General features: G+C 42.0%; 1 protein-coding gene across 5 annotated transcripts in view; it reads right to left on the bottom strand.

Annotated features, from left to right (window-relative positions):
- The window catches only part of MLLT10 (MLLT10 histone lysine methyltransferase DOT1L cofactor), a 116,077-nt gene that overhangs the window by 41,738 nt on the left and 60,438 nt on the right, over positions 1–13,901 (bottom strand). For all 5 annotated transcript variants that reach the window (XM_055147189.1, XM_055147188.1, XM_055147186.1 and 2 more), the window contains 3 exons: positions 8,643–9,212; positions 1,067–1,111; positions 199–231 (listed from right to left, as the gene is read on the bottom strand). In XM_055147189.1, the coding sequence (XP_055003164.1) occupies positions 199–231; positions 1,067–1,111; positions 8,643–9,212 (648 nt within the window). The remainder of the gene's footprint in view (positions 1–198; positions 232–1,066; positions 1,112–8,642; positions 9,213–13,901) is intronic.

Here is a 13,901-nt window from a genome sequence, read left to right on the forward strand (position 1 = left end):
AACTGATGAACTATATTGACCTATTATCCTCCCGGAGGCAAACTACAGAAGTTTCTACTAGAGGTGTTGAACAATTGACTCACTACAGAGCTAGATTTCACCTCCTCAATAGAACATGCACGCATTCAATGGGGATTCTCTATAAAAGGCAATCTTTGTGATAAACGAACCACCAGAGAAGATTCTAATAAAACTTACCATTGTGTATTGCATTCAGCAACTCTGAGAACGCTTTTAAGTAAGGAAAAAAGGACTTCAGGTTAAGATCATTCTCAAACATACAAAAGAAATACACAGGCATAGACTGAATCAGTATAATAAAAATATCAGTATCTCATTATTAGTCCTTAAAACATTAAAACTAAGTCTGGCTCAATTTTTCATTAGTATGGATTTCTAAATACTGTATTTCATTTACTAACATATTACTTATTAAATAATACTACCCATATTGTCATAATTATGATCAATTACCTTAATAATAAATACACATAAATAATAAAATCACATTTAAAGATGTTTAGTAGTCTATGAAATGTATTTCATGCTAAAAGTATCTAGATGATACAATTCTACATAGATAAATCCACTTTTGGTCACCATTCAATAATATAAAGAAAAACATCTGCCTTGACCAACTATTTCCATTTCCTAAACTTCAGTATAACAGATTCAAAAATACATAGAACTAAGCAAGAAAGCAATCGGTGTCAATATACAAGTACTGAAACTTTCTATTAACAGTACTAGTAGAAATAAAAAAAATTCTCAAAATACATCACTAGGAAACAAGTCACAGTTCTGCAAAAGAACTACCACTTTTAAAAGCCAACAATTAATTAAAATTTGATCACACTTTAATTATATATAGTAAGGATCCTGAACACACCAAACAAACAGCATGTTAAGATATGCCTGTATAACAAAAAAAATCTATTAAGAAACACTGTATTTTAGAAAATTAAAATTTAGAGGCTTGGAGGTGGCATAATATACCAGGAAAAAAAAAAAAACACCAGATTAGTAATCAAAAAGCCTGGGTTACTAACCCAGTTCGACAACTTACTAGTTGTTGGACAAGCTCCATCGTGCCGGTACTGCATGGAAATCTCTGTTGGGAGGGAGGAGAAAGGAGATCAGCTAAGAAGTTGTCAGTGACTCAAAGGAAGAAACAGATACAGGCTGGGAAAACGTTCACCTAAAAATCAAGCTGACTCTGGCAAGTAAATAGACTGCATGACACAAACTATAAGCCAGTAACTGAATCAGGCAGAGCAGTAGGACCCAACAGGACACAATTTTCAAATATTAAAGAAACAACGTGGGAATCTCTGCATATGTACGAAGAATGAGCAAAAGAAATAAGAAGTTGGGAATTAATCTGCATAACAACAAGTAGTTTTACTAGTAAGAGGAAGTATAGTTAATGATGTGATAAACCAGTGTTTTGAGTAATTCACCACATAATGCCATCAAACACATGATTACTGTGGTCAATTAGAAATTATAATTTCAGCATGGTAATTATTTAGCTTATATATGCAAATCCTTTCTGACCTATATACCACCATGAAATTCTTCAGACATTACTTGGCTTACTTCCTTGTACCTTTCATTCTCCGCAATAGGAATCATTACGCTATCATCTCACTCATATGAGGAGAAAACACAGAAGATAACATGAGGCAAGGAAAGACTTAAAATGCAAAATTTACTCGGAAAACATGGTAAGTATATTTCTATATGACACTGTGGGCGGCGCGGGACTGCTAAAATGGACTGAGGCTGCGACTCAAAGGACTGGGCCTGCTAACCCAAGAAATCGACATTTCTTTATGGCTAACACAGACAGTCAATGTTTTCTTAAAAGAAGAGATCAAGATTCTTGGGCTGGATCAAAAGCCTGGCCTCTAGGAGCTCTCTGTGTCCCATCAGGTGTATCATCTACCTCCAAAATCTAGTCTAGGGCTGACACCCTAGTACAGCCAGTAAGGCACTGTCCTTGCATGCAGAAGCCCCGGATTTGACCCCAGAATCCTCTATGGTCTCCCAAACACTCCCCCCCCCAAGTGCAGACCCAGAACAATGCTCAACCCCTGAGCATTGCCAGGTGTGGCCCAAAACAATCAACAAAAAAATCTAGTCTAACTGCAGACCCAATCTGAGTCACCTAAGCTAGGAGGGGCGGGGGGGTCGAGGGCAGGCAAAAATACAGCAAAACAGGATTCACTTTCAATTATTATGTGGTTAAAGTAACACTACATTAAGTTTGAAAGAACATTAAGGACTGTCAAGATGACACAGGATGTTGCGATGGCTACCGAAGAGAATGACCGGAAACTCCTGAGGCTAAAGGGACGGCACAGGAGGAGCCGGGAGCTGACACTATCATCCCCGGAGCACCAGCAGCCAGTGATCCCCTGCCACAAAGGCAAAGATCTTCTCAACAGGGAAAAACATTTGGGAGGTGCCCAGGGTGGCTTTTGGTTTAAAACAGACAGTCAAGGTAAAAAGGGCGGTAAATTTCTCAAATCTTTAAAGACCAATACAAAATTAGGGGGGCTGGAGCAATAGCACAGTGGTTGGGCTTTCGCCTTTCACGCAGCCGACCCGTGTTCGATTCCTCCGCTCCTCTCGAGAGCCCGGCAAGCTACCCATGCGCATTGGATATGCCAAAAACAGTAACAATAAGTCTCTCAATGAGAGACGTTACTGGTGCCCGCTCGAACAAATCGATGAGCCACGGGATGACAGTGACAGTGACAAAATTAGGGGAGGGAATTTTGCAAGAAAGCAGCTTCCAGGGTCTGTCTGAGGGTACCTTTCCCATGTGCTGCCCAGCGCAGTGAAATATCCCTCTTGGGGAGTGACGAGGATGCGGCAGAGCCAAGCACGCGCTCATCACTGCTGACTGCAAAGTAGCAAACAGTGGCCACTGGCCGAAACAGAAAATAGAATGAAGGGGAAAAAAAAAAGTTAAGGACCACATCAAGTTTTCAAAACCAAACAGCGCTGCATTCTTGGCAGAATAGGACAAACAGAAAAGGAAAAATATTACAAAAAGCCAATCTCCCAGGAATCATCCTAGAGGTGGCCAGGACGTTGGAGAGCCGTGCTTAGTGCACATTCCCAGGGACCACAACGGGGCTGTGGAACTCACACACTCGCAGCTTCGTCATTCAAGAAGACTCTGCGTCTGGGAATCTTGCTCTTCTTGCTCTACCTCACTTTGACACAGAATGAAGGAAATATTTATAATGAAGTTGACTTTGTAATTTCAGATACCAAAGAGCTACTATCAAGTATTATGGAAACCGCGGCTTTCATAATTTTGGATTTTTTTTAATGATGGTTTAAAAGCATATACCTTTAAAAGTAGATACCATTCTATGCATATGAAAGCACACAAGGAAAAAACAGTATGGTTACAACAAGACCTTCGATGTTTTGGGAAGTTGTGTTATCTGGAGACTATATTCTTTTTGCACTGCTGCTTGGTTTTAACTCAAAGTCAGATATGAACTGGGTAACAATTTAAATTTACCACCAGCCCCAAAGAAGCAAACTAAATAAACTCAAAGTAAATATTACCATCTTAAGCATCTTTTATAAACCTACACCACTACAAATGGTGTGAAAAGAACGCTGTAAAAATATAAGAATAGGTTGGAGAGACAGTACAGCAGGTACGAACAGCTACACGAAAAGCTTTCTAAACAAAAAATATTAATAAATTTCACTAGTAGCCCAGTTATATATTTCTAAGGCAAGAACTCTAAATCATCTCCGCCGAGATGTGAACCCAGGGGCCGCATGTGTGCGGCCTCTCTGCAGCTGCACGAGCATGACTCCAGAGGCCAGCTAAACTACTTTTGGTATGGGCACCTCCTTGCAGAATGTCTCCAGACTGAGAACTAAGCCGCGGCCCCATGCCTGCCCAGGAGGGGAAAGAAATTTCCCTGGACTTAGTTCCTAAAATACAAAAATCCAAAACCACGCGGCCGCTATTGTGGCCTCATATCTCTTCACAACAGGTCTGACTCAAGTGGGGAACTCCTAACAATAATAATGAGGTTTTTGCTGAAATATTGAATGTAACCAAAGTAAAGAGAAAGTAAAGTGAAATTTATCAGTTGGGGGGATGGGTTGTGTGGGTTTTTTTGGTGGTGGAATATGGGCACTGGTGAAGGGATGGTTGTTTCAGCATTGTATAACTGAGACTTAAGCCTGAAAGCATTGTAATTTTCCACATGGTGACTCAATAAAATAAAATTTAAAAAAGAACTCTAAATCACCGTGTACAGTATTCTATGCATGAGGGTATACTGAGAGTGCACCCTCCAGGATTACTAAGAGTACCATTTGTATAGTTGAAAGCTACTGAGGGGACAGAAACACAGAATGAGGAGTCAAGGCACATGCCTTACACGTGGATAACCCCAGTTCAGTCCCCAGCACCTCCTATGGTATCCCAAATACCACCAGCTGTGAGCCCTGAGCATAGAGCCAGGAGTAAGCCATGAGCTCACCAGGTCTGGCCCAACCATTGCCCCCCACAAAGGACCAATGAGTGGAAAGACCGTAGCACTGTTATGTTTAAAACATAGTCCTACCTGGCAGTGAGGAGACAAGAGAGCCCATAAACTTCATGGGCAAATGGTTACAGAGAATGTGACAGTTTAAATCATAGTCAAGAGGTACTTATAAGCCTCCTGTGTGGTTTACTCAAGTATGAACTTGTCATTAAATCAATGCCATGTGTAGTCTATTTATTTTGCTTTTTTTGGGTCACACCCAGCAGTGCTCAGGGGTTACTCCCAGCTCTGCAATTAAAATTACTCCTGGCAGAGCTTAGGGGGCCATATGGGATGTCAGGGATCAAACCCAGGCCTGCTGTGTGCAAGGCAAAAACTGTCCCCTCAGTACTATCACTCCAGCCCAAACCTATGCATTATAAAGAGAAATAAAAACAATTTTTGAAAACAATGCATAGCTTTCCTTCCTATTTCTATGTACAAAATTACTCACTACATGAGTGCTTCCAAATTAACCTTTGTAGACCATAATGATACTATTTTTATAAGTTAAATTATTGGTTCATAATCTCACTAATCTCATTAAACTATGAATAAAACTAAAAGAGCATGGTTTTACAGCCTCATCAGAAAGCATCCATCAAAAGGTCAGAACAACAGTACAGTAGGTAGAGCATTTGCCTTGCATGCAGCCAACCGGAGTTTGATAACCAACATCTCCTATGGTGACCCCTGAATAGAGCGCCTAGAGTAAGCCCTGAGCACCACAGGGGGTGTGGTTCAAAAACCAAAAGCAAACAAAACAAAACAAAAAATCCACTGAATTTTATAATTGTATTCTACAACAGTATCTCTGGAAGTAAAGAAAGTACCTAGCTCCATCACTGGAAGTGGTACAAACTCTCAGTTTCTTCTTCTATGAGTAATACTTGTCAAGTGCTTAAGAAGCTATATAGCACATACTGTTTCAACAGCAATTAGCAATTCTTTACTACCAAAAAAAGAATAACTTATTACTCATGGATTATTCAAGGTAAGAACAAACATATACGAAGAAGTTTATCAATAAGACAATGCTCCGATCTGGTCATAAAACTTCTGTTAAATTGTTTAAAATCAGAACCAGAGAGAACCAACAACCACAAACAGTACAGTGTTTGTCCTGCATGCAGTCACACCAGCGATCACCCTTCTTCCCGTCCCCCTAAACCACAGATGATCCCCTCAGCAACCAGGATCCAGCTGAGCAGAGTCAGGAATAGCCTCGTGTGCTTCCAGGTAAGGCCCAACATCCCCCCACCACCACACAAACACACACAAAATGGATTTTTCAAATGTTTGAATGGGGAGCAGGGGCCGGGCAGAGCCTGAGTACTGTGCTTAGGGCGTTAGCCTTGCACATGGCCAGCCTGAGTTCAATCCCCCGGGGACCACATGGTCTCCCATCCCTTCTTGGAATGATCCCTAGGTGTGGCCCCAAAACCAAAACAAATAATTACAATGTTTGAATGGGGCTAGTCGGATGGCTCAGGGGACTGTAAGGCACTTCGTGTGGAGGCAGCCTGGGTTCAGACCAACATGATCCCCTGCAAAGGGCCAGGAATGACCCTCAAGCACAACACTAGAAGTAGTCCCCAAGCACCATCCAGTGTGGCCCCAAAACAAAACTATTTTGTATAAAATAAAACAAAGTATTTTCTCAAAGAGCCATATGCAGTTAATCTAATTCCATGATTATAGCTTGAACAAGACATATACAATGTTCAGGCTGATTTTCTAAAACAAAAGGTCAAGATATGTCTTCACAAGTCTGAATTTGTTAGGTCATTAGTACAGCTATAAAATAAGGGCATTTGTACCCCTTACTTTGTAAAACTACTGTGAGGATTAAATGAGATAATAAAAACTAAGCACTTAACAGAGCCTGGCAAAGAACAAATGACAGGTATAGCTACTGTCTTCGCACCTCAACTTGAGCCAAGCTCTTTTCTTGAGCCAGGAATGATTCCTGAGCACAGAGCCAGGAATAAGCCCTGGTCAAAAAAAAAAAAAAAAAAATATATATATATATATATATATAAACAAAAATAAACAGCGAGCAAAATAAAGGAGAAGAAGAAAGAAAACTGCAAAGGAGATGAGAGAGACTGCTCAAAGGGCAAGAGTGATCCTCGGTGTCACATGACAGTTGGGCCTGTGCAATGATCACCACCAGGTGCGGCTTAAAGGAGAGGAGGAAGGGATGTGGAGAGGGAGCATGGGCACGGCTCTCAAAGTCAGCATGCACTAGGCTCATACCTAGAGGAGGGGGAGAGGTTTCTATGGAAAAACACACACCATGAATCCCAATGGTATAAATGACATACATATTTCAATATATCTTCTTCCATGTTATAACAAAGATATGACAAAAATAATTAAAACAAACTTGACAACAAAAATAATGTAGTCAGGGGGCTGGAGCGATAGCGCAGCAGGTAGGGCATTTGCCTTGCACGCAGCCGACCCAGGTTCGATTCCCAGCATCCCATATGGTCCCTTGAGCACTGCCAGAAGTAATTCCTGAGTGCATGAGCCAGGAGTAACCCCTGTGCATCGCCGGGAGTGACCCAAAAAGGAAAAAAATGATAATAATATAGTCAGTATCTGTATTGCAAACAATAATACCCAAAACAAAGAGAGAATAAAAGTGCCTGCCATGCGTGGGTAGGGGGTGGCGCGGGGAACAACACGCCAGCAAGTGGGGTGATGGGAACTGGGTTCACTGGTAGTACGAAATGTACACTGGTGAAGGAAGGGGTATTAGAACATTGTATGACTCAAACCCAACCTTGAACAATGCTGAACTGTGGATCTCAGTTACATTAATGTGATTCGATATAAAATTTTTTTAAATAATGTAGATCAGGGCTGGAAAGACAGTACAGCAGCTAAGGTAAAATGACTGTGAAAGAACATGTAATTACATCATTTCCAGTCCTTGAAAAATGTTCTAGATGGAGAAATCCAGGTTTTTGTTTTTTGGTTTTTTTTTGGTTCTGCTTTGTTTAGGGGGGCTGGAAGGACACAGAAACGAGGACAGGGATGGCGGCAGAAGAGGAGAGCCAAACAGAGACTAATGTGTTTGACTGTGTAGAGCGGTGCTCAGAATGGAGCCCAAAGCCTCCTGCTTTTGTGGCGTGACTCGCTGAGCCCCAGCCCGCTGTGCCAGGGGCCAGAGCAGCATCGCAGGAAGGAGCTGGCCTCGTACATGGCAGCATGCCACACGGTCCACCAAGCACAGTCCAACCAGAAGTGATCCCTGAGTGTGGAGCCAGGAGGGAGACCTGAGCATGCAGGGTACGCCCCCTTCAAAGAAGAAAGACAGAAATCTTTATGCACCTCACAAGAACAAACTATTCGAGCAACATCATTTACCCAAACACCAAACTGGTTTTAAGGACCACAACTGATTTAGAAATAAAGATGCTCAGAAGTCACTGAGCAGGGCCCGGAAAATGCTCCGGACCCGAATTGGGGCCAACAACACCGGGGAGCCGGAAGGAGGAGGTGCAGCCAGCACACCTTCTCCAGATGGAGCCCTGGCGACACTGAGCAGCCACTAACACGGCTCCGGGATTCGGGACTGGGACACATCCGAACCACGCGCGACCTTTTCTAAAACCTGAAAACATACAATCTTTTAATGGAAAACTAATTATCAAATGCTTCCTTAATAGGGTTATCTTGTTTGGGGGTATAACTCCCACAACAATAGTGAGTTTTGTGTTGAAATATGGAACGTAATCAAGGTGAAGAGAAAATGAAGTGAAATTCATCAGTTATACAGTTGGGGTGGGGGGCGGAGGGTATAACGAGGATTTTGGTGGTGGAATATGGGCACTGGTGAAGGGATAGTGTTTGAATACGATATAACTGAGACATAAACCTGAGAACTCTGTAACTTTCCACATGGTGATAAAATAAAAATAAATAAATAAAAATTTAAAAAAAAAAAGAAGTCACTGAGCAAATCAACAGCATTATCGGAGTCACACTGCAGTGAATTTACTTTTGGGGGGTGAAGGAAGAGTGACGGTGGGATACGGATAGGAGGACTCTCCCTACCTGAGCCAACTGGGGAGGAGCCGACGCTGAGGCTCTGCAAGCTCCCGTTCCTGAGCAGCGTGGGAGACTTCTGCAGGCTGGAGCTCGTCACGCTCCCGGCAGCCGAGGCCACGGACGAAGTGGGAGAAGCCGAAGACACCGAGAGATGAGAAACATTCTCTTGGCTCTTGTTTCCTTTGGGCCGGCCAGGCCCATGCTTACTTTGCTTATTTCCTTTTCTTTTCTTTTCCTTTACAGTTTCTTCTTCTATGCCAGAGGGTGGGCCCCGCTTATATCCTGCCGTAGGGAGGCTGGAATTCCCCAGCTCTCCAGGTGAATTCTCAAAGCTCTTAGGCTGCGAGATGACAGCCGAGGTGGAAGGGAGACCAATCAGGGAGCTGAAGCTGTTCACCCCTGCGTCCTGACTCGCGGACTCTCCTTTATGTACATCTTTGGTTGTCGATGACTGCTGGGAGTGGGCATAACTGTCATTGCGCAGATCAGAGTCTGTGAAGCTCAAGAAATCCTGGGGAGACTGCACCGAGCTTCCGGAAGATGACTTCACACTGCCGGGGGTTCCAGAAAAGCTGCCTGTGGGGGGATTTTAAGGAAATTGAAAATTGAAAAAACAGGGAAGGAAAAAATGGGAGGCAGAAGTCCCTGTGAGCTATAAGAAATGATACAACGATCAAGAGAGAGGGAAAAGCTAGCTAAAGCTCAGGAAATCACTATATAATAAGTTAGTTTTAAAAAGTGATTACACAAATCAACTCCTCCGTCCCTCTCAGAGCCCAGCAAGCTACCGAGAGTATCCCGCCCACACGGCAGAGCCTGGTGGTGTAGTCGATACGCCAAAAACAGTAACAAGTCTCACAATGGAGACATTACTGGTGCCCTCTTGAACAAATAGATGAGCAACAGGATGACAGTGATAGTGATACTGAAATCAAATTTGCCTACAAAATTATTTTTGACTATGCTATTCCATAATTTTATAGTTATTTAACTGAATACTAACTCAAACTACAAGCTATTACTTAGACAATCAACGAAATAGTGCGCTTGAGTTAACCTTCATACCGTAACAGAACTCTGCCGCTCACCCCCAGGTGCCCGGTGCACACTCCAAACAGGACTGAAAAGTAAAGAGGTCTCACAAGGAATTTGGCTGGGCTACAAACAGACTCTGGCTAGTGATTTTTTCCAATATTGTACAAATTTATAAATGTTCCCAACATACATAAAGAACAAAAAATGTCATTTAGGCTATAAATTCTGAGAAACTTCAAGAAAATGTTAGCGCATGTTTAAATTTTCCCCATGTAAACATAAATAATATCTATCACATGCAACCTAAACTATACCTTACATTCTCAATCCATTTCCACAAGTTGGATTTTTAGAAGTCACTAACAGTAATACTGAATGTATAAAAGATGCAATTCTCATTAATCACTTTTACAGTGGCTAATTTCTCTCCATATTACCGTAGTCCAACATTATGAGCTACAACGCTGAGATTCTTGTTTACCTGGTAGAAAACCAATACATCTGGAATGAAAACAGTTTTAGCTCATCATCCCATTTCACGAAGCCCTCTTCATGCGTGCCAAATGAAGAAACAAGCTGTGACCACACATGTACTATTGTTCATAAAACTAAACTGCATCATATTCTAACTAATGTGTTTAGAAATGAAAACTCAAAACCAAGTATTACTGGAGTAGAAAGGAAATTTCAGGCTAAGTGTCAGATTTTATGGCAAAGCACACCCCTTAGTTGTCACACGTTTGAAATACACGTTAATGCTCAGATACACTTCATACACTAAATTTCTTTTGAACTAAGACACCAAGATCTTATTATTTAATCTTCATCACTTCTGAGATGGCTACTAAAAAAGAACATTAAAAGTTTTGATTTTGACTCAAAAGAATATATTTTACTATATTTACCGAGCTGTTACCTACGTCAGCGTGTTCAGGCTATGTCTAGGGAGAATATACAACCCATGAAGCCATTCACATGACATCAGTCATTTAAGTATAACTGCAATTTGCCACTTAATTAGCAGCTAAAAAGCAGTTATTATTTTCTGTCACCATCTGTCCTTTTTACTACACATTTTTGTTTTTACAGTTGGTGTTAAAAGCTCACTCCAGTGTGGTGAGTACTTCAGAACCTTTAGTATTCATTTTACATTTTCTAAACTCACTTATAACTTACAGAAAAAATAATGAAACCAATTATATTAATTGCCACAGCCTTTATCTACTCAACGTACACACTGATGGCTCTGCTCTCTAAGCCACACCCAACAGTGCTCAGGGCTTATTCCAGGCTCTGTGCTCTGCAGCAACTCCAAAGCAGCTCAGGATACACACACCCTGTGCCGGCCCGGAGTTAAACCCAGGTTAGTCACGTGCAAAGAAAGTTCCTCCCTCTGGACTACCTCTCCAATCCCCACAGCCCTACACTGAAATTTCAACTTCAAATATGAAAATAAAGGCAGGCCAGCGCAAAGATACATCGAGTAGGGCATCTGCCTGGCATGCAGTCCACCTGGATTTGGTTCCTGACACTCCAATCAGAAAACTCCAAGGAGTGGTGCCTACCTGCAGAGCCAGGACTGAACACTGATAGGTATGCCCCACCCCACGCCCAAAAAGCTTTGTCAACAATTTATTTATTTATTTATTTATTTATTTATTTATTTATTTGTTTGTTTATTTGTTTGTTTTTGGGTTTTGGGTCACACCCAGCGATGCACAGGGGTCACTCCTGGCTCTGCACTCAGGAATTACCCCTGGCGATGCTCAGGGGACCATATGGGATGCTGGGAATCGAACCCGGGTCGGCCGCGTGCAAGGCAAACGCCCTACCCGCTGTGCTATCACTCCAGCCCGCTTTGTCAACAATTAAAAAAAAAATCAAACCAAACTAAAAAATCTTTTTCATAAAATAACTTACTACACATAAAAGTGGACTGGAGCAATAGCACAGAAGGAAAAGGCGTTTGCCTTGCACGCAGCCGACCCGGGTTCGATTCCTCTGTCCCTCTCAGAGACCCCGGCAAGCTACTGAGAGTATCCCGCCCGCACAGCAGAGCCTGGCAAGCTACCCGTGGCATATTTATTTGATATGCCAAAAACAGTAACAAGTTTCACGATAGAGACATTACTGGTGCCCTCTCGAACAAATCGATGAACAACGGGACGACAGTGCGACTGTGCTACAATGCTACACATAAAAGTATAACACATTCTCTATTATATCACAAAACAAGAGAAGATTCTTTAATTTTCTCACTTAACAAAAGGAGAAATATTTTTCTAAATGGATTAGCACTTCATAGACAATGCAATTTTAACAGTAATAAATAAATTGGGATTACTCCTGGCTCTGTGCTCAGGCATCAGTCCTGGTGGGCTCAGGGAAGCATATGGGGTGCCAGGGATTAAATTCAGGGCCCATGTGAGCTGCGTGCAGCGCAAGTTCCTGACCACTGGACCATCACTTTGTCCCGTAGAAAATAAATTCTTTTTTTTGGCTCACACCCGGTGATGCACAGGGGTCACTCCTGGCTCTGCACTCAGGAAATAAATTCTTGTAAAAGGCGTGATTAAATACTCTCATTGCTGAAATGATTGGGAGTACAATTAAAAACATATTATTTCCAAAATGACATAAAAAACAGCAAAATTTATCAAAATAAAAAAGTAAATTTGACACTTTCCTACCTCACTAATTTTTTTTATGGAAAGCAAACTATAAACGGGACTTGAAATTAAGAGCAAAATAACTATTAGTTTAAAATCTATTAAACAGGGGCTGGAGCGATAGCACAGCGGGTAGGGCGTTTGCCTTACATACAGCCGACCCGAGTTCGATTCCCAGCATCCCATATGGTCCCCTGAGCACCGCCAGGGGTAATTCCTGAGTGCAGAGCCAGGAATGACCGATGTGCATCGCCAGGTATGACCCAAAAAAAGAAAAAAGAAAAAAAATCTATTAAGCATACTTATTATTTCTTCCATTTTGTTCGAGCACCCAGTGGTGTAGAGCGCCTGCTCTGCACACAGTGGCCAGCCCGGCGGGGCTCGAGGAACCACAGGAGAAGCCGGGGATCGAGCCCAGGTCCGCCACACACAGGCAGACCTGGGCTCTACTATTTTTTTTTTTTTTGGCTTTTTGGGTCACACCCAGCAATGCTCAGGGGTTACTCCTGGCTTTGCACTCAGGAATCACTCCTGGTGGTGCTTGGGGACCATATGGGATGCCGGGGATCGAACCCGGGTCGGCCGCGTGCAAGGCAAACACCCTATCGCTCCGGCCCCTGGGCTCTACTATTAATGCAATACTAAACAACAATCCTTTTGCGTATTCAAATTATATCCTCATAGATTTGGGGTTCATTTTTGCTATTAGCAAAAGCTAAATAAACATAATAAGGAAGTCTTTTCTCATCTAGTCCTCAGGAACAAAGACAGAGGATTTATCGTAGCATATTAATTAGTATATTTCTAACAATTTTAACCTTTATATATCTCAAAATATTTGCGTTCATATTAAAAGTTATGCACAAGTAGAAATAATGTATTCTACACTTAGTGGAATTATTCTATCCATAAACTAGGGTTACCACACAAAATACAGCATATTCATTAATTTTGAATTTCAGCTAAAGAATAAATTATATTTTCAACATAAACATGCAATTTTTTGTAGATTGGAACAATGGTTCTATGGGGAGCCCAGGACTTTAGACACACGAGATGAGGCATACACAACTCTCTCCGTAACACTGTAGCACTGTCTTCCCGTTGCTCATGGATTTGCTCAAGCGGGCACCAGTAATGTCTCCATTGTGACACTTGTTACTGTTTTTGGCATATGGAATACACCAAGGGTAGCTTGCCAGGCTCTGCCATGCAGGCGGGATACTCTTGGTAGCTTGCCCGGCTCCCCGAGGGGGACAGAGGAATCAAACCCAGGTTGGTGGCACGCAAGGCAAACACCCTACCCGCTGTGCTAACTCTCTCTACGGAAAAACCCAGGGTGGGAAATCTAAGTTGTTGGTTAAATGAAATTCAAAATGACCTTATTGAATGTCTCTCTCTTTTTTTCAACTGAGTCACCATGAGGTCTTACTGAAAATAATATAGGCTGAGCAAAACCTACTTTGTCAATATTTAGAATAAACACATTAGTAATCAACAATTACTGAAATCTAAAAACCCTGTACTTGTAAGTAAAAGGCACCAGAAACATTTTAACAGA

This window comes from Sorex araneus, chromosome 9 (assembly GCF_027595985.1).
Source record: "Sorex araneus isolate mSorAra2 chromosome 9, mSorAra2.pri, whole genome shotgun sequence".
NCBI lineage: Eukaryota > Metazoa > Chordata > Mammalia > Eulipotyphla > Soricidae > Sorex > Sorex araneus.